Source organism: Pleurodeles waltl, chromosome 6 (genome assembly GCF_031143425.1).
Source record: "Pleurodeles waltl isolate 20211129_DDA chromosome 6, aPleWal1.hap1.20221129, whole genome shotgun sequence".
Taxonomy (NCBI): domain Eukaryota; kingdom Metazoa; phylum Chordata; class Amphibia; order Caudata; family Salamandridae; genus Pleurodeles; species Pleurodeles waltl.
Genome location: NC_090445.1, coordinates 823,772,805 through 823,797,520, shown reverse-complemented (window position 1 = coordinate 823,797,520; position 24,716 = coordinate 823,772,805). Strand labels below are relative to the sequence as shown.

At 44.4% G+C, this 24,716-nt stretch overlaps 1 protein-coding gene across 2 annotated transcripts in view; it reads right to left on the bottom strand.

Moving 5' to 3' along the window:
• Positions 1–470: 470 nt before the first annotated feature.
• Positions 471–24,716, bottom strand: part of LOC138300290 (calcium homeostasis modulator protein 2-like) — a 55,861-nt gene continuing 31,615 nt past the window's right edge. For both annotated transcript variants that reach the window (XM_069239479.1, XM_069239478.1), the window contains 2 exons: positions 23,739–24,326; positions 471–4,402 (listed from right to left, as the gene is read on the bottom strand). In XM_069239479.1, coding sequence (XP_069095580.1) covers positions 3,986–4,402; positions 23,739–24,281 — 960 coding nt within the window. In that variant the 5' untranslated portion in view covers positions 24,282–24,326 and the 3' untranslated portion in view covers positions 471–3,985. The remainder of the gene's footprint in view (positions 4,403–23,738; positions 24,327–24,716) is intronic.

Genomic DNA, 24,716 nt, shown 5'->3' with positions numbered 1-24,716 from the left:
ACTTTTAGATATTCTGCATTTTCACACTTAATACCAATGTAGCACTATCTCCTCCTTGCCAACCCTAATAAAGGAGCTGGCAATAACCATTGATTTTCTATAAATGGCCTGAAAGTGTAGCTTACCTAACCATAAAAAACAGATATTCACCTCAATTACACTTCTACTGTGGAATTATATACAGATACACTTACATTCCTAAGGTTGAGCACGCCTTTCTGTGTGGATATCTCTGCACGTTTGTAGTAAATCACTCACCGTGTAAATCACTCACCCTTTCATGAGACAGATGGGAACAATGGTTTATGCCAAGCAGAATTAGACCTCTGGATACCATGTTATATATGTATATGCTAGCACTTATGTCATTCTACTTTCTCTGAAAGGCATCTTGGTACTGTATTACCTGTGGGACGCAAATATCTATAAGGTGTAATGACCACAATTGTAAAAGCAAACAAAGGCAGTATTTCTGTCCCAGACTAGTTGAATGTTCAGCAACATTTATTTTGACTAAAAAACAGGTATTCCAAAAATAAGGTCCATGAACTTCAAGTGCATTGCAGGAATTTATGAAGCACACATTAGATGTTCTAAAACACCGAGAATATATTCTTCAATGCATTGTAATGTAGGCTAACATAATATGAAACAAGTAATTTTGTCACACATTCAGTCAAAGACATCAGCAAAGGATGTTGTTTTTGTTAGCAGTTGTTTGCAGTGGCATTAGACATTCAATAAATGGTAATAGTACCTCCTGAAAACATACCTAGACCTGTAGAACACACAGGAGATTTAAATTCCAAACATGGTATTCAGATACGAACAACATAGTCTATTAAATACTGGATAGGTATTAACTTGTTAAATAATGAAAAATACATAGGAAAAATACACACATGCAAGTAATATCAAAGCTCACATATAAAATAACTCCTAAGAAAAGGAGAATGTCATTGCTCTGGACCTTCATTGGTGGCATTGTGATGTACAAAATAATGACAATGTTAAAGTTTAATTTAGTGCCTTTATTGATGACATCTTGAGGTATGAAGTAAGGACTCTGCTAGTGCTGAATAGTTATCAGTACTGGAAAGTGTGATGATGATGGTACATTCTGTGCCTTAACATCTGGATTTTTAAAACTTTTGTGAGTTTTATTTAGGAACCTTTATGGTGCTTTAACAATGCTTTATCCCCTGTTTTTCTCTAAACTTAAACTGTAAGAACACAAAACTAAATTCTTGGCAAGTAACTTTACAGAACCAATTATTACATTATTACCTTGTGGCATATTTGCCCCAAAAGGTCAATAGGTCAGTGACCTTAAGTTTTAATTGGGTGAGCTTTGAAACTGACCCTCAGTGTGGATCATGGAAAGGGCCATATCTGAAAGGTGTTGAGGGCAGTAGGGTTAGTGCACTGTGAGTGAACAGAGGTACAATGGAAAAGCAGGGCATCATGGCGGCATTGCATCTTAAATCCTATTTAAAAGCCTGGATCTTTTTTTAATTTTTTTTTTACAAATGGTATGTAGTGCGTGTAACACTATAGTTATGGGGTTTACATATGTATATGATACACAGGCTTCTGCAGTTCCTCCTGTATAAAAGCAAGTCTCTAATCTCTTTGTAATCGGTGACACGTGACGAACACCATCACAGATTATAAAGAAATAACATAACAACTCAACTGTAATGAGTTATAACAGCTGAATTCTGTCATCACAATACCTGATGCCACAGCAAGCAGCCAAGGGAAAGGCAGTCAGGACACATAGCATAATTAAAGCTTCTGTTTAAAGAACTAAAACGAAACTTGGCATTTCTTTCTTCTGCTCTGTTTTTCTAGCTGTACAGTGACAACAGGAAATGAGATATTTATGGCAACATGTTTATTTTTTGCACTCCTTAGATAAGGATCTTTCAGGATGTTTCCACAAATTACCAGCTACAGCACTTTTTCATGTAAAAATATTTTTTTGATATATTTAATTTTGCACTAGAGATTCAACTTGTATTCTACCATGTCCACAAATATGCTCTCTCTTTTATTTAATAGATCTATGTACAAAAGATTTAAGTGATTGTGAAAAACGTGATAGTGTGACCACATATTATAAGGAATAACCTTATAAAAGAATTCAGCCTTGCTGCTCTCTTTGGTCATAGAACTCCTTGATTACTTGCAATATCCTTATAATGTATGGAAGGGAGTACTATGAGACTTAAAATGGATTATTCTACTTTACTGGTTGTACCCAATATTTACCAATCTGCATGAATTTTGAAACAAAGAACTTTGGTTGAACAGACTGAGCTCTGCCATTTCAAACATTAAGCCCAATACATTTTAGTGCAAATGCATCGAACATTACTCAACAGATTTACAGCAAACCACAAAACGAACCTATTTTGATTAAAGGTTTAGCACCATGCCAAGTTTGACGTTATTTATTTTAGCAGTTCTTGCTGTATCAGGGAGCCAATATTCCTTAGAGTCTTACATGACAAGAACACTATGTTTAGATCACCACAAATAACTCTATCCACCCTGCACGATATCTGATATGAACAACCTGCGCTGGAAGCATCAAGGGTTTGCCATGTTTCATGCAATTCCTAATGTAGTGAAGTTGCTCCCATGGGAACTACACTAAGGTTGCTTGTCTTGTCTGCCAGTCTTCTGTGTGGGACTGTGTCCAATGCCTTAGTGAAATAGAGGCAGGTCCCTTTCATCCTTCGTTCCAAAGATGTGAATTCTGAGTTTGTGTTGGACCATCAGCATAACTAGAGACTTTGGAATAGCTATATTTAACATTTTAATAGAACAGAATCACAAGAAAAATACAATTTCTCAGTGTTGCCACATTGCACTTCAGCTCATAAGACTAACGTGTTAATGAACCTGTGCTTTGATTGATAATTAAAAAAGTTTAGCTGTGAGCATTTTTCTAAAGTAATACAAAATGAATTTCTTTCAACACAAGGTGGGAATACACAGATCCTTTGGAACCACATCTCTCAACTACCTGAGTAACACCAATAAGCACACATTAGAAAGCACTGACATACTTTGAGTTAAAATTGTAAATACAATTTCATTTTAGAGATGATCTGTTACAAATTAGAATTTCATGTAAACTGTCTACACGAACAGTTTTGCAGTTCTAGGATATTTCACAGTCCAACACTCACCTCTGGCTGTTCTTGCCAAAGTTTATTATGCAGTGAATTACTTGTGCATTTTTAGGTCAGGCACAAGCGTTTGACCTCGTGTATACATTTAGTATACTTCTTATGGCTTAAAGCGATTTCATTTGTTGGTTGCAGTGTCCTTTAAACATTCTTGCTCGCTAGTGGTCAGTTCTGCCATTTTCTCCCTCCTTTTTCTGTTTTAGAGCAGTGACCAAATGCTATATTATTCCACTTTGGTTTCTTTATCTGTTGCTGTGACGGACTATTTTTGTTATTTCTTTGGTGATCCCCTTTCACTTTGGGCTGTTAAGGCTGGTAGCTGCCTTCATTTCATTGCAGCATTCCATTCCTCCCATCTCCTCCCATATCACTGACATTTGTTTTGGCTTTATTCAAGTGCTGTCTTCGTTTACCTCTGGCTCCTAAAATAAGCATATTTTACAAAAGGAACACCCGGTCATTTAGCTGCCCTGTTTTCAGACTTGTCATTGGTGCTCATGGCGCAAACAACCTCTGTAGGTGACTGTACTTAGAGAACATTAAATAATGAATGCCAAATTCTCAACAATTGAATAGAAACATGAAACATGGCTTATTTGACTTATACTTTCTTGTGCTAGTCTTATCTGATTCCCTTGCTGAGCACTGTGTTGCAATTTTGTTAAACCTTACTTTATAATGGAGGGTTGGTTTGGATGCACATAGCCACAAGCATAACATTCCTGGAAAGTGTATTGCGTATTTTGTTAATTTTCGATGGTGCGTCTGCTTTGTTATAGGCTTTTTCATACTGCGAGAAGCGCAGTTTCCTTGTATTCTAGATCTGTCCCATTTCCCATGAGCCCTTTTGCCCACTTATGGAGTCGGCTGTACAGTGGGATGTTATTTTTTTCTCTGTAGAGGTAAACTCCTGTGATGGCGTTCCACTGCGGGCTCGATTGGACCTCGTTTGAGGGATTTTCTTGGATCAACTCCTTCTCATCTTTATCCAGAGCCACAAAGCCAAAGAACTGCTTGACGTTACTGGCAGCTAGGATCTTCGCATGCACATTGGCAGTGCGATTGAATAGCTCGCTCTCAGTGGAGCGATACTGCGACCAGTAGGCTTCCTGATGGTAGCCCAGCGGAGAAGTACACCGCTGCATGCACTTGACAAGGAAGACCGCAACTGCAACCGCTGCAAGAAGCATCCATCCAATGAGCTGTAAAAGGAACAATCATATATTCAGTTAGATAAACGAAAATCGCCCCCACTCATTTGTCTCCTCAACACATCCTCTCCTACCTCTGAACTACATCTTTAATAGCAGCTTTATTACCAGGACATTTCTTTTTTAAAACAAGCTGCAATAATTAGTACACTAGCTTACATTTTCTACGTAGACAAATGATCCTTAATCAGTCTTTCTATATGTTTCAAGTTTGCATTTGTATAAGTATCATGGGTTTTGGATACCTGTACTGCCCCTACCTGAAAGACTCCATGGGAAAACCCACCGGCACCCAACTCCCTTATGTACACAGCCTTTGCAACATTTGAGGGTTGGCCAAAGAGCCAGGCTTGCCGTCAGGTTCTGCTCCTATTTTCCCCCTCCCTGCCACTGGTACCCAACCTTTCCCGATCTGCACAGCCTTCAGATGTGTAAAGTGGTGGATTAGACCACTGTGCAAGGCATAAGGCCAGCAAAATAGCTGTTGGCCACAGGGTCTGGTCTGTGATCTTGGACCCTTCTTTTTTTTTTTTGGTACCAGATCTGCCGCACCAGGACTGCAGCACTACAGGGGTTTCCTTGCCTGGCACAGAAGTACCCAAAATATATATATTTTTAAATGTTGCCTCAAGGGATTTTCCTTTGGAATCCCTTGATGTATTCGTAGTGTCTTGTTTCCTGGTACTGTGCTGTTGCTGGGCAACTGTGATGCTTCCACTTACGGAATCCGATGTGTTGATTCTGAGAAGCTGGGCAAGTACACTGTAGCTGAGGAACACAGACTGACCAGGGGTCATTGTGTGCAGCTTAATAAATGTTTCTAGTTACTACATCTACTGCGTCCTGTCTTCTCAAAATTGGCAACGAGGATGGGATCCTAAGAAAGAGGACACTGTGGAGGAGAAGGACATTTTGGTAATTGTGCAAGGATTCGGTTACCTGCCAGAACGAGTAATGACTACGACCTCTGGTCCAAGAAAAAAACCTGTAGTGGTGAAAGTTTCGTCACCTGCATGAGGTTCTACAGCAGGTTGTTTTTAGGAAGAATTGCAAAGCCCGGCGCAAGCCAGCATTGTTGAAGGCTCGGGTTAAGGCTGCAGTGTTTACAGTTGAATGACGTACGTCCGGTGTGTTGACAGCTGCCACAAGATGGTCGGATATTTAGACTGAGCCTCTTTAGCAGCATGCAGTTGCACGCGCATGCCTTGGCACTTGACTTGAGACGTGAGGTGCTCTGGCATTAATCGGGCCTCGGGGAGACCGAATGAAGGGGGGCTTACCGTTCTTGGGGATGCTGCATGTAGAAAGTTGGCTCTGTATATACTATTTCGAAGTAAGAAATAGTGTGCACAGAGTCCAAGGGTTCCCCTTAGAGGTAAGATAGTGGCAAAAAGAGATAATTCTAATGCTCTATTTTGTGGTAGTGTGGTCGAGCAGTAGGCTTACCAGAGGGTAGTGTTAAGCATTTGTTGTACACACACAAGCAATAAATAAGGAACACACACTCAAAGACTTACTCCAGGCTTTTATATAGAAAAATATATTTTCTTAGTTTATTTTAAGAACCACAGGTTCAAGATTTACAAGTAATACTTCAAATGAAAGGTATTTCTCTCAGGTATTCTAGGAACTTTGAATAATCACAATAGCATGTACAATGTTGGCAAAAATGTCAATAAGCTATTTTAAAAGTGGACACATTACAAAAATCAACAGTTCCTGGGGGAGGTACGTAATTGTTAAGTTCACAGGTAAAGAAAACACTTACAGGGTTCAAAGTTGGGTGCAAGGTAGCCCACCGTTGGGGGTTCAAGGCAACCCCAAAGTTACCACACCAGCAGCTCAGGGCCGGTCAGATGCAGAGGTCAAAGAGGTGCCCAAAACACATAGGCTTCAATGGAAACAGAGGTGCCCCGGTTCCAGTCTGCCAGCAGGTAAGTACCCACGTCCTCGGAGGGCAGACCAGGGGGGTTTTGTAGGGCACCAGGGGGGACACAAGCAGGCACAGAAAGTACACCCTCAGCGGCACAGGGGCAGCCGGGTGCAGAGTGCAAACAGGCGTTGGGTTTTGTATTGAAAGCAATGGGGAGACCCGGGGGTCTCTTCAACGATGCAGGCAGGCACAGGGGGGGGGCTCCTCGGGGTAGCCACCACCTAGGCTAGGCAGAGGGTCGCCTGGGGGTCGCTCCTGCACTGGAGTTCGGTTCCTTCAGGTCCCGGGGGCTGCGGGTGCAGTGTTGGTTCCAGGCGTCGGATTCCTTGTTACAGGCAGTCGCGGTCAGGGGGAGCCTCTGGATTTCCTCTGCAGGCATTGCTGTGGGGGCTCAGGGGGGTTGTCTCTGGTTACTCATGGGCTCACAGTCGCCGGGGAGTCCTCCCTGAGGTGTTTGTTTTCCGCAGGACGAGCCGGGGGCGTCGGGTGCAGAGTGGAAAGTCTCACGCTTCCGGCGGGAAACGTGAAGTCTTTAAAGTTGCTTCTTTGTTGCAGAAAGTTGCAGATTGCTGAACAGGGCCGCTTTTCTTGGGAGTTTCTTGGTCCTTGGTTACAGGGCAGTCCTCTGAGGCTTCAGAGGTCGCTGGTCCCTGTTGGATGCGTCGCTGTTGCAGTTTTTCCTCGAAGTTGGGAGACAGGTTGGTAGAGCTGGGGCCAAAGCAGTTGTCGTCTCTGCCTTCACTGCAGGGCTTCAGGTCAGCAGCCCTTCTTCTTGTTAAGGTTGCAGGAATCTAGTTTCCTAGGTTCTGGGGGCCCCTAAATACTGAATTTAGGGGTGTGTTTAGGTCTGGGAGGGCAGTAGCCAATGGCTACTGTCCTTGAGGGTGGCTACACCCTCTTTGTGCCTCCTCCCTGTGGGGAGGGGGTCACATCTCTAATCCTATCGGGGGAATCCCCCATCCACAAGATGGAGGATTTCTAAAAGTAAGGGTCACCTCAGCTCAGGATACCTTAGGGGCTGTCCTGACTGGGGAGTGACTCCTCCTTGTTTTTCTCATTATCTCCTCCAGCCTTGCCGCCAAAAGTGGGGGCAGTGGCCGGAGGGGCGGGCATCTCCACTAGCTGGGATGCCCTGGGACACTGTAACAAAAGGGGTGAGCCTTTGATGCTCACCGCCAGGTGTTACAGTTCCTGCAGGGGGTGGTGAGAAGCACTTCCACCCAGTACAGGCTTTGGTCCTGGCCACAGAGTGACAAAGGCACTCTCCCCATGTGGCCAGCAACATGTCTGGTGTGTGGCAGGCTGGCAAAAAACAGTCAGCCCACACTGGAAGTCGGGTATGTTTTCAGGGGGCATCTCTAAGATGCCCTCTGGGTGTATTTTCACAATAAATTGCACACTGGCATCAGTGTGCATTTATTGTGCTGAGAAGTTTGATACCAAACTTCCCAGTTTTCAGTGTAGCCATTATGGTGCTGTGGAGTTCGTGTTTGACAGACTCCCAGACCATATACTCTTATGGCTACCCTGCAGTTACAATGTCTAAGGTTTGGCTTAGACACTGTAGGGGCATAGTGCTCATGCACTTATGCCCTCACCTGTGGTATAGTGCACCCTGCCTTAGGGCTGTAAGGCCTGCTAGAGGGGTGACTTACCTATGCCACAGGCAGTGTGAGGTTGGCATGGCACTCTGAGGGGAGTGCCATGTCGACTTAGTCATCTTCTCCCCACCAGCACACACAATCCCTTAGAGACCTTCCCCGGCATCAGGGCCCTTGGTATCAGGGGTACCAGTTACAAGGGACTTACCTGGGTGCCAGGGTTGTGCCAATTGTGGAGACAAAGGTACAGTTTAGGGAAAGAACACTGGTGCTGGGGCCTGGTTAGCAGGGCCCCAGCACACTTTCAAATCATAACTTAGCATCAGCAAAGGCAAAAAGTCAGGGAGTAACCATGCCAAGGAGGCATTTCCTTACACTGCATTTTTCAAAAACAGTGAAGAGGCATGCTGTCTGGCTTGTGTGTCGGTGGAGGAGGAGACGTTCAGGGTGAGAAGCAGTACGGCAGCATATCAGTGAAGTCGGATGTGGCGTTGCATTGGCGTGTCAAGTCGCGGCTGCAGACTGGCTGGCAATGGTGGAATGTGGTAACCATGGCAACCAGGGTAACGTGAGTCACACAACAACACAACGCCATTTTGGATCGGGTAAAGCAAGTCATTTGCCTGTGTGTACACGAAGATGAGGAAACGTTGCTGATTCATATAGCTGTTTGAAAGCATCCATGTACTTGTTTTGGGAAGCATGCCGATATGCATGGCTGTTTGAAGGCAACAAGGTACTTTTGGGAGCTGTAGGGAGCTGGGTTCTAGTTGCAGTAACCCCCCAAATCCCCCATCCCCCACACTTTTTGCCTGGTTTTTAGATGAACTTCGACTGAAGTGGACTGGATTCCTGCTAACCAGGTCCCCAGCACTAGAGTTTCTTTCCTAAGACAAGACACATGGTCACTTGATCCCCAAGTGACAGGGCACTTCAGGCCCCTGTAAGTCCCTAGTAACTGGTACCCTTGGTACCTAAGGCAAGGGTACTGGAGAGGGCTCCTCAGACCTGCAGCACAACCTGTACCACTCTGAGGTGAGGGACCCAGCACCAACCTTATGCAGACTGCCATTGCAGGCTGTGTGACAAGGTGCTCCCAACATTAAAAACACGACATGGCTCACACCTTTAGCCCTAAGGCAGGGTGCATTGTATTACGGGTGAGGGCATATATGCATGAGCAAGTATGGCCCGACTATGTATTTGTTGATTCTTAGACATAGTAAGTGTACAGGGAAGCAATTTGAAATACATGTGCTGGCCACTGGTCACTATGAGTTCCCCAGCTACATGATGGATTCTCCGATTAGGGATGTTTGGTATCAAACATCTTGTATTAATAAATCCTCACTGATTCCAGTGATGGATTTATTAATATATGCACCCAAAGGTGACCCCCTGGAACACCTACCAACTGCTGGTTAGCTCACTGACCGTTCTGGCCAGCTTGCCACCAAAAGATAAGAATCTGACCTCCCAGGGGTAAAGTATCCACTCTTGAGAGGTCAGAAACAAAAGCCTGTCTGGGACATGGTGTTTCCGCCCTCCCTCTGCCTCTCCCCCCAGGATGGCCTGCATTCCAAGGCAGGAGCTTCAAAGAAGCCCATCGCATTTGATATGCAGAATTGGCCTTCCTCAGAGGAAGATGCCAACCCCCCTGCCTCAGGGCCCATCTGGAACCTTGACAGGCAGGAAAATTAGCTACACAGGAGAAGTGTCACACTTCTAGACTGGGAGCATCCCTAGGGTGGCCAGCTTGAAGTTGACACAAATTAGGGAATTCTGCCATTTTTAATGTGCAGGAATTTAGGGAGTCTGAACAGGGTGATGCTCACTTCCCACAGGAAGTGGTCATCTAGGGGGTGTAGTGACCCCAATGGTAAGTAGCCCATTGGCTACTACCCCTTCACCCCCTTTACACCCTCTAAATTGATTAGTTAGGGGACCTCCTGATACCAGATTCTCAGATCTTTGCTAAACACAAAAGGAGAAGTGGACAAGAAGCCTGTTGAACCTGAGAACTGAGGAGCACAACGAACTAGGTGCCAACCCCGTCAGCCTGCCTGCGGCATCCAACCCTCGAGGAGCAAATTACCTGTCCTGCTGCTGCAGCCTCCACGAAACTGGGAGAGCTGACAGTGCTCTGCAAATCACCATGAAGAACTCCCTTGGAGTGAAGGAGCTGCTCCCCTGCATCCGCAGGCACCCAAGAAAAGACCAAGGGGATCAGGATCACCAAAAACCAGATCCCGGACATCACCACTGCGCTTGAGCCACCTAGCTCAAGTTGAAGTGGGCAAACTGTGTCAGTATGGTCCCCAGGCCCTCCAGAGATGAAGTCCACCTCGAGCTTGCCCTCTGTGTTCTGTCTGACGGCGTCTGTACCTTGATTCTGCAGAGCCCCCTTAACAGCAAACGCCTCTGTTGGCAGTAAACCAGAAGGTCCACACTACTTCTGCACCCGGACTCCCCGAACCAAGGAGAAGAGGACCACTGGTGTGCCTATGTACCCCAGGCTCATGAGACCCAAGCCCACATGTGGGTTTGGCCAGACTGGCCCCACAGTCCACCCCTGTAGCCTGTTTCTGTGGGCTCCCCTGTACTGCGACCGCCTCCAGTGATGGTAAACCAGATGCTCCAAACCATCTCTGCACCTGGACATCCCAGACCGAGGGCAACAGGACCACTGGGGTCCCTACTTTCCTGAGCATTGCAAGAACTGAACCCCCTCAGTGGGTCACCCTGCAGCAACTTTGTGACTGGCCCGATCCCCATAGAATTACAGGGGCACTCAACACTGAACTGCACCATTGCACCCAGCAGCCCTGCTGCCACCCGAGGTGACCTGTTTGTGTGCCCTTGGACCTTGCCCCATACTGACTCTAAGTCCAGGAGATTGGTCCCGTAAGTCGCTGTACTATATGTGTACACAGTGCTTTTTCTTCCTCCATAGGACAACATTACAGGATCTCAAAAATGCACTGTCTACTTTTGAAAACTATAAAAATTCATAGTCCAAAAAGTACTCACCTGATTCCGATGATCTTGGTATCTAAATTTATAGAAAAGTATGTGTTATTTTTATAAATTGGTGTCAGATTTCATTTTTGAGTGTGTGTCTCCCTTACTGCATGAGTGTGTGCCTTACATGCTTAGCATTACCTTCTGATATGCTTAACTACTCGACCACACTACCCAGAAAGAGAGCAGTTGGGATGTTATTTGTGCCTCTGTGATAGCACTGGGGATTGCTTGGACTCTTTGCACAGTGTACCTCATTTTAGTCCACTATATAAAGAGACAGTTTCCTACAGGAACCAACCATGCTGATAGCTCAGCTGTTTGAAAGCAATAAAGCACTTATTTTCGATACCATGCCTATGACACGGCTATTTGAGTACAATAATGTTCTCGTTTTGGGAAACCACGCTGATGCCTGTGGCTGCACTGTGTGAGTGGAGGTCCTTGCCAGTCATGACACCGCAATCTAAATGTGCTCCAGCAGCGTTTATGCAGGATCCAGGGCAAACCCTGTGTGGGATGGGAAGAATGGAAGGAAACCTTTGAGACTTATTTGGAGGCTACAGGAGGGGATGTATGTGTTGTGAAAAAAAGATGGAAATTCTTAAACACAGATTGGGGGTGGAAGGGAGGAAAGTCCTAAAAACTCTACCCAGACTGGCAATGGAAGGAAGATTAGTAGATGCAGAGTCAGATAATGAAGAGACGGGTGAGTATGATTGTGCTCTTAAAGCCTTGGAAGAGAATTATGGGAAAAAACAGGCGCAATTTTTTTCCCAGGCTCAAACACAGGGGGAAACAATATAACAGTATATTGTGGCTTTGAGCAGGCTAGTTGTTACGTGTAAATTTAGGGATCTCAGGGACGAAATCATAAGGGATCAATTAATCAACAGGACGAACAATATAGAGATCCAGAAGTTGTTAGGGCTAAAGGACCCCACATTAGACAAAACCATTGATGTAGCCAAGCATATAGAAAAGACCTCTTGTTATGTAAAGAAGTTGGGCAGTTCCAGGTTCAAGGGTGATGTTGATTCTGAAAAGGTATGAGAAGTGAATGCGGTAAAGAAGGTCACATGAAAAACTGGTGACGTGATAACAGGGGTGTGAAAACTCAAGAGGTTTAAAAAAAAAACATGCTTTAGATGTGGAAGTATAAGGCACACAGCTAAGGCTAGTAATTGTCCAGCCACCAAGAGTAAACGTGTAAAATGTAAAAAAAGAAGGGTAATTTCTCAATGGTATGAAGAATGTCGAACATCTCAAATTCCAAGAAAACTCTTAATTTGGTAAACAAAGCATGAAACATCAAGTTACGAAGAGGAGTCGAGTCTGAGTGAGGAGTACGTTGAGGTGTTGTTGGTGTGTAGGACAGAGCCACAGTTGAATGAACAGTCCATGGCCAAGGGTAATGCTTATCGTCCTCCAAAGTGTGTAATCAAGGTGGAAGGAAAGGAGGTGCATGTTTGGGCTGATTCATGTTTGCCATTTACCATCTACCATCATTGACAAATCGATTTGGGAGTGTTTAAATGCTGGTGATATATGTTCAACAGATGCAGAACCTGAGGGGTATTGTGGCAATCAATTGCCAGTCTTGTGATAATTTGTGGCATAGTTGGAATTTCAGGATAGGAAGGCAAGAGGAACAATTTGTGTAGTTGAGAAGGGAAGGTCTTTGGATGGGAGGGGCAACACGCATTGGGGATGATGCTGAACCCAAATCATCCTATGCAAGTGTTATTAACAGAATCCCAGGGTATGAAAGAGAGTGGGTCACCATGTTTCCAAATTTGTTCAGAAAAGAGTTGGGGTGTCTGAGGAAGAGGTGGTGCCCAAAGTGCACAAGGTGCACAACATTCTGCTTGCCCTGAGGGGATTGCTAAAGGAGGAACTACAGAGGAAGGTGTGATTGAACCGATTGATACCTCAGAATCGGTTAGGTTTGATTGTCATTGCTAAGAAACCCAACGGAAACACTTGCATGTGTGCTGACCTCAGGGATCTGAATGATTGTGTTTGGATCGACCGCTATCCCCTTCCTCAAATAAATGAGGTGCTTGCAGGTTGGACGGGGGAAGATGTTTCACTACCTTAGACTTGTCCTGTGCCTACCATCAGGTATGGGTGAGGGATCCAGACATCTGACATCGTTCATTACACCCAAGGGAGCATATCAATTTATTTGCATGCCCTGTGGGCTGGCCTCTGCATCAGCGGTATTTCAAAAGGTAATGCAGGTGTTTTGAAGGAAATGTCAAATGCACTGGTATTCCAGAACGATGCGTTAGTTTGGACAGAGATCAGAAAACAACATGATGAGATTTTGAAGAAAGCGTTGCATAGGTTAGAAAAGGCAGGACTTAACATTGCTCTGGAAAAGTGCAAACTTAGCGTGAAGGAAGTGGATTACTTGGGGAATAACTTGACTCATGAAGAGCCTAAACCCAAACTCAGCTTGGTGGAGGTTATTAAAAAAAAGCCCCCTTCTCTGCGAGATACAGATCAGTTGAGGTTGTTTCTTTGCCTTGCGGACTACTACGCTAAGGCCCATATTTATACTTTTTGACGCAAAACTGCGCTAACGCAGTTTTGCGCCAAAAAAATTAGCGCCGGCTAACGCCATTCTGAAGCACCATGCGGGCGCCGTATTTATTGAATGACGTTAGCCGGCGTTAGCCGCCGGCGCTGTCTGGTGTGCGTTAAAAAAAACGACGTACACCAGGCAGAGCCGGCGTAGGGGGAAAATGGCGTATGGGCGTCCACAAATGGTGCAAGTCAGGCTGAGGCAAAAAAATCGCCTTAACCCGATTTGCGCCATTTTTTTACGACGCCCATCCCCCATTGAAATGACTCCTGTCTTAGCAAAGACAGGAGTCATGCCCCCTTGCCCAGTGGCCATGCCCAGGGGACTTCTGTCCCCTGGGCATGGTCATTGGGCATAGTGGCATGTAGGGGGGCACAAATCAGGCCCCCCTATGCCACAATAAAAATAAAAATAAAATACTTACCTGAACTTACCTTAATGTCCCTGGGGTGGGTCCCTCCATCCTTGGGTGTCCTCCTGGGGTGGGCAAGGGTGGCAGGGGGTGTCCCTGGGGGCACGGGAGGGCACCTCTGGGCTCATTCTGAGCCCACAGGTCCCTTAACGCCTGCCCTGACCCAGGCGCTAAAATCCGGCGCAAATGCGGGTTTTTTAGACCCGCCCACTCCCGGGCGTCATTTTTGCCCGGGAGTATAAATATGACGCATATGCATCGGAGTCATTTTTTGAGACGGGAACGCCTACCTTGCATATAATTAACGCAAGGAAGGTGTTCACGCAAAGAAATGACGCTAACTCCATGAACTTTGGCGCTAGAAGCGTCTAACGCCAAAGTATAAATATGGAGTTAGTTTTGCGTCGAATTTGCGATGAAAAAAACGACCCAAATTCGGCGCAAACGGAGTATAAATATGCCCCTAAGTTTGTACACTATTTTACTGAAAAGGTTCATGCATTGCGTGGGTTAATGAAGAAAGGGGAGAAATTTCAAAGGTCTGTGGAGTGCCAAAGGGCATTTGAGGTGGTCAAAAGGTCCATTGTGAAGACTGTTACTCTGACCTCGAAGTCAAGACAATTATCCTGACAGATGCCAGTAATTATGGCCTTGGAACAATGTTGGTGCAAGTACATGAAGGAAGGGAGAGAGTGGTAACATTTGCATCATGCACCCTGAAAGGTGAGGAAAGCAGCTAATGTACTGTTGAGAAAGAGGCGCAGGCATGCTGGTGGGGATGCAGCACTTTCTGATTTTTGTGTGGAGGGTGAATTTCGAATTTCGTACAGATCATAGGACGTTGGTGGACCTGTTTTCCATGGCAGGAGCTGGGAAGGCTACATCATGCATTGCAAAATGGTTGCACCATCTACAGGAATATATGTTTTCTGTAAAATATGTGCCAAGAGTGAAGAACATCAAGGCAGATTGGCAAGGTTGCCACTGGAGGATGTTACTGTGAGTGAGAAGGATGAATGGGTGGTGGCTGAAGTGTTGGATGTCTGTGGGGTCATTAGAGAAGATGAGTGGAAATAGGCTATTTTGGCAGATCCAATATTGATGAAATTGATGGAGGTGTTGCCACATGCTCAGGGTTGGAAATGGTAGGAGAATTGGAGGTGTTAAAAAATGTGTGGGAGCAGATGTCTGTTGTGGATGGTACTGTGAGATGTGAAAGGATGGTAGTGCCTGATAACCTGTGGGAAAGATGGTTGAGACTGCTACACGAGGGGCCTGGGGGAATGTTGTCAAAGAAAAGAAAAGCCCAGGTGGACTTTTGGTGGCTGGACATGGACAGGCAGATGGAAAGATTTGTCCAGGATTGCATTTCATGCATATGCAGTGACAAGTCACATCTGTTTCCAGAAACAACAATATGCCCAGCAGCTTTGCCCACATGTGCACAGGAGAGAGTTGCAATTAACATTCATGGCCCATGTAAGTGTTTGGAAGTGATGAGTAGTTTGCAGTGGTAATGATGGACCATTTCCCAATATGGCCTGAGGTGACATTTATGAAGGATATGAAAACAATCAATGTGATCGCTTTTTGGGAGGACATTTTCTGCAGAGGGGTATGTCCTGCAGAGATATTAATGGACAATGGTCCACAATTTGTATCTGAAGAATTAAATGCTTTCCTTAAGAAATGGGGAATTAAGCATTGTAGGACCCTAGTGTATTATCCCAGGGGAAATGGTTTGATTGAATGCTTTAACTGTGTGCTGGGGAAAGCATACAATTGGCTATGTCGAGTAATGCTTGTTGGAGTGGTTAAGTCAAGGATAGGTTGTGGAACTACAGAACCACTCCGCATAACGCAACGGGGGAAACACCATTTTGTTTGCTGAAAAGGAGAGTACCCTGCCTGGTAGTTGTGCCTGCATGGATAGCTAGGTGTGGTCAGTGGAAAGTTGACTATGGTACGTTGAGCAAGAGAGCGGAAAGATATCAAGCTTGTTACGGGCAAAGACATAATGAAAAGAAAGATAAGTAGCAGGAAATTTCTGGAAGGAATGTTTGTGAGAGTGTGTTTTGGGGAATTTGGTAAGAAAGGGTAATTCCAAGTTAAATGAACCGTTGAAAGGGGTGGAGGTAAGGGGCAACACACTTAGGTTGTTGGATGGAAAGTGGTGAAATGTAGGGAGGGTGACAGCGTGCAGTGATGTAGAACGGCAGAAATGGTTGAAGTTAGGAAACAATCATGCAGGATCGTAAGGGACAAGCAAAACTTATAAGAATGACGAACCATGTGCAAGGGAACTGAGCACACGTGTGAGTGCGAGACCTAGAAAACTGAAAGATTACACATGTACTTGAAATGTTTTTAAATGTTCATTTATGCATTATAGTTATTTGGGGGGGGGGAGGAGTCTTAGTAAGGAAAAAGGATGTGTTGTATTCTCTAGTGTTATGTTTCCTGGTACTGTGATGCTGTTTCTCGGCAACAGCGATGCTTCCTCTTCAGTAATCTGGTGTGTGGATTCTGAGAAGCTGAGCAAGCAGACAGTTGCTGAGGATCACAAACTGACCAGGGGTCATTGTATGCAGCTTAATGAAACCTTCATGGTACCACATCTGCATCTACATCTGCTTAAAATCCCTCACGTGGCTCCGGTGGTCAGAATGTGCTGCATTTTTTGAGGACTCAGGGGCCAAGTCCTGTAATTGGTGCCGAGTATAGCAATATTAACATTTTACCAGTGTTAACTCCTGCACACACCCCAAACACCTTTTGAAATGTTAATTTCTTGAAAATGGTACAACGGAAATATAACAAAGTTTTTTTTGTTTTTTTTTAAGGGTGATTTCTGTGTGAAATTCTAACTTTTTGCCAATTTTGGTGTAATTCCATTCAACCTTTTTTCCGTATTGAGCAGCAAGCTTTCCTATGGGAATGAACATAGTAAATTGCACCTTTTAAACCTGCTTTCCCTTTTCCTTGGCCCACACTCGAAGGATTGGTATGAAACTTTCCAAAGTGCCCTAAGGTAACTGTAACTTCCGCCCTCACCATGCACAGTTTTTTGGGCAAAAATGTTACTGTGAATATTACATTGATATTATCAATGATCTTACCAAAGATGCCATGAGTGCCATAATTGGTGGGATAATTAGCAGTGTCTGGGAAGGCACGAGTTATAGTTGCCTTAGGGCACGAGTTATAGTTACTTGAGATATTCTATGGTATTGTACGTTTAAAATGTGAGCCTAACTATAAAATCCATGTAACCTTTGTTTTTGAGTGAATTTCTATTTCCTAACTATAAGGTCCTGTAACCTATGGGTGTGAGAATAGGTGTGAGAGGGTGTATCTGGGTGTGAGAGTGGCTGTGAAAGTGTGTCTGGGTGTGAAAGTGTGTGCATCAGTGTCTTAGTGTCAGTGGGAACATCAGTGTCTGTGTGGGTGTGTGAGGGTTTCAGTGGGTCTGTGGGTGGGTGTGTGAGAGTCTGAGTGGGTCTGTCGGTGGGTCTAAGTGGGGCTGTGAGTGGGTGCACGAGGGTCTGAGTGGGTCTTTGAGTGGATGAGTTAGTGTCTGAATGGGCCTATGAGTGGGTGCGTAAGGGTCTGAGTGGGTCTGTGAGTGGGTGTGTAAGGGTTTGAGTGGGTATGTTACTGGGAGAAAGATCAAGAGAGAGAAATTGAGAGAGAGCTAGAAACAGAGTGAGAGGGAGCGAGATAGAGAGTTTTTTAGGCTTTGATGAATGATATACTTAGAATGAGATATTTCGGGTCAAATTGAAAAGAAAAATGTATTTGTCAATTAAAAAGAGTGAGATCACCTTTCAGTATGAACCCTAAACTTCTGAAGTTCAAAAGAAATTAAAGAAGGAAAATGACCACGGACACACCTGGAGTAGAACCCTCAACTTTCAGTGTGAGGGTCTGTGACCTTAACCTTTAGACCGGAGATGACTCCTTACTGTGATGTTTCAATACATACATGTATGCGATTGGAAAGAAACATGAAAGTTCCATAACTAGGAAGGTTTAGCAGTTAGAACACTAGTGAATAAACAAACATACTGCCAAGCTAAATTAGGATTTGAACCGTCAGCCTAGTGAGTGACAACACAAGACCTTGACCATTAGGCCAGAAGTGACTCTGCTCTGCATCCAAACATAATTATAACATTTGTACCAAACATCTTGCGAGTCTGACTTTTTGAAATAATTGTAATGAGAGACAATTGCAATGACAATCTATCTCTCTCTCTCTCTCTCTTCCATCCCATAAAGGCCCCCATGGTCCTAGCAGGCTCCATGCATCCTGTGGGAGCCGGCATTGCTCCCTGAAGCAGGGAGATGCTTTAAATAGCAGCTCCCTGCTTGTGGGAGTAGTGCTTTCATCTGTTTCCCTGCACGCATATTTGCATGCAGGGAAACAGATGAAATCTTAACTTTCCTCAAGCGAGAGCTGTTTGACACCTCTCACTTGCAGAAAGTAAAGTGTTTGCTCTGACTTGGTGGAAGCTGTCAACGCTCTCACCAAGTCAGAGGAAACAGCTATGCCCCGGGGGTGGGCACCCTGGGGCATAGCAGGAGTTGGCCTTGGGGGATGGTGGTCCCCAGCGCCATTATTGGCTCCTCGAGGGGGGCCACGTGGCCCCACTCCAACATTGTATATAGCCACAGAGAGGTGGAGGTCCCCGGGGCTGGGGGTCCGAAACCCCCTATCTTATTTAAATTTAACCTCTTGGAGGTGCGGTCCCTGGGGCTGCGGGGACACCAGGCGCACCAGGGAGGTTCCACAGTAGGAGTGGGCAGGGAGCACAAAGCACCCCTGCATTAAATGTGTGTAAAGCCCTAGGAGGTGGCAGTCCCCGCGGCTTCGGAGGGGGCGGGTGGCCCCGCTCATACCTTATTAGTTTAGCCTTGGGGAGGTGGCCGTCCCCAGGGCTTTTGCATGCCCAGGAGGGGGCCCAGTGCGCCCCCCTCCTTCTTTTTTGGCATTTCTTTCCAATAAAAGTGATAGAAACCACCAGTTTTCTTTTTAAATGTCAGAAAAAACTTGTGGATCCATCTGCGGACTTTCCTGACATTTAAAAAAATAATGCTTTTAATCTCTGCTGGGGTCTCTCTGGGACCCCAGCACCAGAGCTAAGGGATCAGGGTGTCCCTACCCCGGCCCCTTTTCTTTTTTCTAAATCTTTTTTTCTGGGACTCCGTGGAAGCCGAGTCCCAAGATGGCTGCCAACTTCCTTGTTAAGATGTTGACAACCAATCAAATATCTGCACAGGGACAGTCGGATCAGTGGAGTATCTGCGTGTCCAGATACGTATATTTCTTAAACTCTAATTTCTCCAAAACTACTACACAAAAAGCATGCTCCCAGGACCAAGATCTAGCTTTCTGACAAATTTGGTGTAATTTCGTTCAGCAGTTCAGGCTTCAGTCGTGTTCAAATATTTTCAAAATCCCATTGACAGAAAATGGGGAAAAAGTGTTTAGAGACCCCTACCACCATTTTTATTGCCCCCCGCTTGACAGATCACCCTGAAACTTTCAAGACAGCAGCTGAACTGACTAAAGTATAAGTTTTGAAAAATTTGTGAAGACTCATCAAACAGTGCCAAATTTATTTGCAAAAAAATAAATGCTCTCTCTATGTTAAAAATGATCCTAACTATAATTACCTAGTGGAGACACATCTAGAGTGTCGCTGGTGTTGCAGGGTCATCCTTACTAGAGCTGCTCTCCACCTAAACTTGGGAACTACCCAGAGTTCTCTATTCTTTTTTTCATAATTTATGTGTCACTCTAACCCTGAAAGGGATTTGTTTTGACTTATACTGGGTGCTCCCTTGTGTCTGGACAAAGCTAAACCTCCCTGATGAGCTCTAATGAGAGCGAAACACGTGTCAGGGGTTGCTTTTACTCATTACAGATTGGCTTGGATGGTATTTTACCAGTCCAAAGCTGTAATACTGTGCCTGGAGTGGTAAATGGCTTTTGTAATTTTACAGCGCAGCAAGGTTGACACTGTGTCAAACCTATGCTTAAAGACTTTGCTGTACAAATGGCAAAAGACTTTGTCACTATCTAGCTCAGCGTGGATAGCACTGTGCTGATCCTATGCTTAAAAACTTTGCTAGATAAACAGACATTTGAGGTGAGCAAATCTAGAGTGTCGCTGGTGTTGCAGGGTGCTCCTTCCTAGAGCTACTCTCCACCTAAACTTGGGAACTACCCAGAGTTCTCTATTTTTTGTATATATATATATATAAATATATATATAAAACCTAGTAGTTAGGACCATGTTTCCATCGAAAAAGCATTTTTCGACTTGCCTATACCTTTGCCGCCATTAGACGAATCTTCACAAAGTTATCCAAGAAAAGTGTTTCAGTGATTCTTATTGTGCACGGAAAGTTTTGGGGCGGTCTGTCAAGCAGGGACCGAGAAAAAGGGAGTGTCAAAAAAGTTGTGTTTCCCAAGTTAATTCTCATAGGACCTTTGAACACAACTACAGCCTGAACTGCTGGACGGAATTGCTCCAAATTTGGCAAAAAGCTAGCTTTCGGTACGCAGATTGTGTTTTCGCTTATTTGGTGTGAATCTGTTCAGTAGTTTGTGAGAAATTTAGGGAAATCCAAATTTGGATATCTGTGGTCGTGGCGACTTTGTGATTATTTTGCGAATATTTTGCAGAAATTTGTGTATTTTCATGAATGTGCATGCAAAAAGAAGCACTGCAATTGGCTGACCACAATCTTTCTAAAAAGTTGCAGCCGCCATTTTATTTTGTGGAACACAGTCTCCAGGGGTGAAAATCCTAACTGAAAGTGGCATAAGGGGTCAGCGTGAAGGTACCCTGACCCCAGGGGTGTGATATAGGTTTGTTTTGGGGGCATATTGTGGGTTAAAAATAATTTTGCATTACCATGCGTGGTAATCGCAACACTTCAGGAAATTCGTGATTTTTTGCTATATAGTCGCAAATGTGAAAAAATTTGAAAGAAAAACAACAGACTCATTCATACACTAATTCATTCACTCATAAATGCACTCAGACACTCATGTGCCCACTCACACACCCACTCAGACACTCTTGCACCCACTCATAGACTCACACACCCACTTTCAGACCCACTCAGACACTCACACACCCACTCACAGATCCACTGAGAGAGACGTAGTTATAAGGGCTGGGCTGGGGGCCAGGCCTTGGGATCAACCCCGCCGTACACGACCTCAGGGTTGGAATAACATATAGTAATTAAAATTACTTTACTTTAAAAAAACATAGAATGAACTGAAAAAAACAAAGGTTACAGGGTCATTATAGTTAGGTTCTGAATTTACTTGTACAAAACCATAGAAATTCAGCAGTTATACAGTTATTTAAAGTAACTATAACTCACGCCCTAAGGTAAATATATGTCCCAACTTCGCCATGCATAGCTAATTACTCCATATATTATATCATTGATGAGATCTTGTGTGGCATCTTTGATATTATCACTGCAACATTTGCAATAAAATTATTGATAAGACAACTGTGCATGGCAAGTGTTACCTTAGGGTGTGAGCTATAGTTACTTGAAAGAACTCCAACTGTAACTGCTAAAGTTCTATGGTTTTGAATGGGTAAATTCAGAGCCTAACTATAACATCCCTGTAAACTTTGTTTTTTTCAGTGAATGAATATATGTGTGCGTGTGTATATATATACGCTATATCGAAAATCGGACTACCTTTTTTACAAACTGGACGCACTGTTACTAGACTTGTTTTTTTACTTAGCTGTGAATGTTGGTTTTATTACAATGGTTTTAATTAACTATGCAAATAAAGATGAAACTATTAAGCTATGTCGAATTAGGAGTAAAGAGAAAATACTGTAGTACCAAGTCTTTGTTGTTAGCATCACAATCATCTATCTGCCTATAGGATGCAGGTGTTATTGCCGTATTGTGTTATGCTGGAGGGGATGCTTTAACAGGGACTATTCTCAGCCATAATGGCTAAGTGTTCTATGTATGATTCCCCAGCTGGCTCCAATGAGCTTTTCGAAGCCCTCTGTCCTCTTCTCAGTACAGAGATCTCTGCAGTATCCCATTTAAGGAGGGTTCGAAACCAGGTTGCCAGAGAGACAGGAGCTTTGGGTTTTCAGTCTGAAGAGATAATTCTCTTAGCAAGGTATTAGAGCTACATTAGTGCGTTGTGAAACTGCTTGATCCTTTTCAGAGCACTTTCTCCCAGCGCTATAAGAGCCCAGTCGAATACAATTGGCCTTCACAATTCTGAGGGGTGATACAGGGGAGCTGCAGGTCTGAAGTGGAGGTAGGTTGCCTTCAGATTTGGTGTAAAGACAACCACCGAACAAGCATCAGAGAATTCCTTCCTGGGTATTCTTTAGCTCCTTTAGCAGGTCTCCTCTAGCTCCCTCTAGCAGGTATCCTAAAATTTGACACTAGGAGTTTGGGAAGTTTCTTAAGAGATGAGGCAGGCTAGTAATACCTTTACTCTATCACCCTCAGCATGGACACGGACAATCTATCGCTTGGAGTCGAAGGGCCTAAGTCTTGCCCACAGGGTCACTTCCAGGACTCGTGCCCCTGCATGGGTGTCCCTACAGAATGAGTCAGCGATGAACTGACGTTCCAGGGCTCTAGAGGTTTCTTCCACCCAAGAGAGTTCCTTCTCCGTCAACTAGCGTGTATAGGAGATTTTATGTGAGCAGTGACCCCTGAGAACCACTTTGAAGGCATCCCATTCTATGGAGAAAGACGTGGTGTTCCTGGCCATTGCCTTGAAGTAGTCAGTTCAGCCAGTGAGTCCCTGAAGGGGGGATGTCTTCGTGTATTACCCTGAAGTTGCCAAGTGGGAACAGGAGACAGCTTTCATACGAAAAGCAGTGAAGACACAAGATGACAGTGGTCTGATATATGACTACCCAAATAATCAGATTGGGAAAGGGACAGTCAGAGATAAGATGAGCAGACAATATGGTTGATTAGCACATGGAGCTCAAGTGAGGGTGAATATTAAGAATATAAGTGGATGGGATTATGTTGCCTCCCAATGCCAGTTGATGTTCAATGGTGCAGCTAGTCAGTCAAGAAACGAGTATTAGTGGTCACTGGGGTTTGTGGTAATGTGGGGTATAATCTGTCTAGAGCTGTGTCTAAGGACTCCCCACCCAGAATACAAGTGCGATGGGCCCAGGAGGCTAGGAACCCAGAGAGTCTAGGGAGGACAGCTGGTAGTTCTGAATTTGGGTAATATATGCTTACCAAAACTAGAAATGTGCCACCCATTGAGCCCTCCGTTAACACAAGTCTACACTCAGGGTCTGTGACTGCTGAGTGTGAGGTAAATTGGACCCCTGCACAGATCCACATAGTGGTTCCTCTGGCTTAGGCCGAGTAGTCAGAGGAGTATGTCAGCCGAGGCCACCATTCCTGGAGTCGATAGCACTCGAGTGGGAGGAGATTGGTCTCTTGAAGAAAAGAGATGTGTGACCCTTAACAGGTAACCAATATGTATTTTGTGGTGGCAGCTAGGTGTATGCATTCTTTGTATGTTCCATTATCTCTCTAGCTCCATGGAAAATATTTAACATTCAAACTGATTTTTATTAAAAAAAGAGATATGAGTTATCTTAATCAAGATCATATTACTTTAGTGCTAAACAAAATTTTGTTAATATAGGTGAGGATAACTGAATTCATAATAAATCCCTTAACAACATTATGTCTCCAAAAGGCAATGCAAGAAGTACCTGCGATTCATATTTCAATCTTCTGATGACTTCGTCCTTGAACATCAACACTTCCACAGGAGTATCTTTGCATGGGAACCGTGCCATCGTCTGAGGTCCATGTTCAAATGGGAAGCCTGGCAGACTCTCAGGTTTGATAAATTCACTGCGGGCACAAACATAGGCCTCACCACGCAGAAGAGAAATAACTGACCAAGTAACGGGAGCCACGACAGCCCGTCCCACAATACTACCAAACAGTAAGAATGTGGCTGGCGCTGTGCAGTTCTTCACCCCGCGGCCCCGACACTCTGCCACCAGGTTCCACGTGTGGTTGTTCAGGATCATTCCAATAAGGAAGAAAACCAGAGCAGGCACTCCAATTGCAGCAAACCCATAAAGGTAGTTCCGCTCTGGAGAACAGGGGCAGTGAAAAGCGACCACGGAAAACACTTCTTGACTGCAAACCGTCCCCAGAGCCACCAGCCCGTTGAAGATCACCACATCTTTGCTTTTGAAGAACAAGGACAGAAATTTGAAATTTTCTGCTAACAACGCAGCCATTTTCAGTCCACATTCAGTGCACAGGTAGCTTTAATTTCCTTTACACTGTAAAACAAACAGTAGGTTACATTTTCTCCAGTGATATATTTAAATTACTAGATAACACACAAGGCTTACTTCTGCATCTTTGCTTGTACAAATATACAGATAAATAGACTATTTGAACCACATACTTTTTCAACAAATGATAAGAAGTTATCAATAATTTGAATTAAATCAACCCAATTGATTGTTATGCTAATGTAAACTACTTGCAGAATTTTACTTCTATAGTTGTTTCTTTTTGCTAAACAAAAACTCAACATAAATAAAACCTTAGCCAAAGCTTAAACTCGCAGATCTTAGGGCCTGAGTTAATTGTGGAAAGATGGCCTGTTGTTCCGTTGGGGGGACAGAGTATATTACTCCGCCCCCTGGCGGAATGATGGCCCGCTA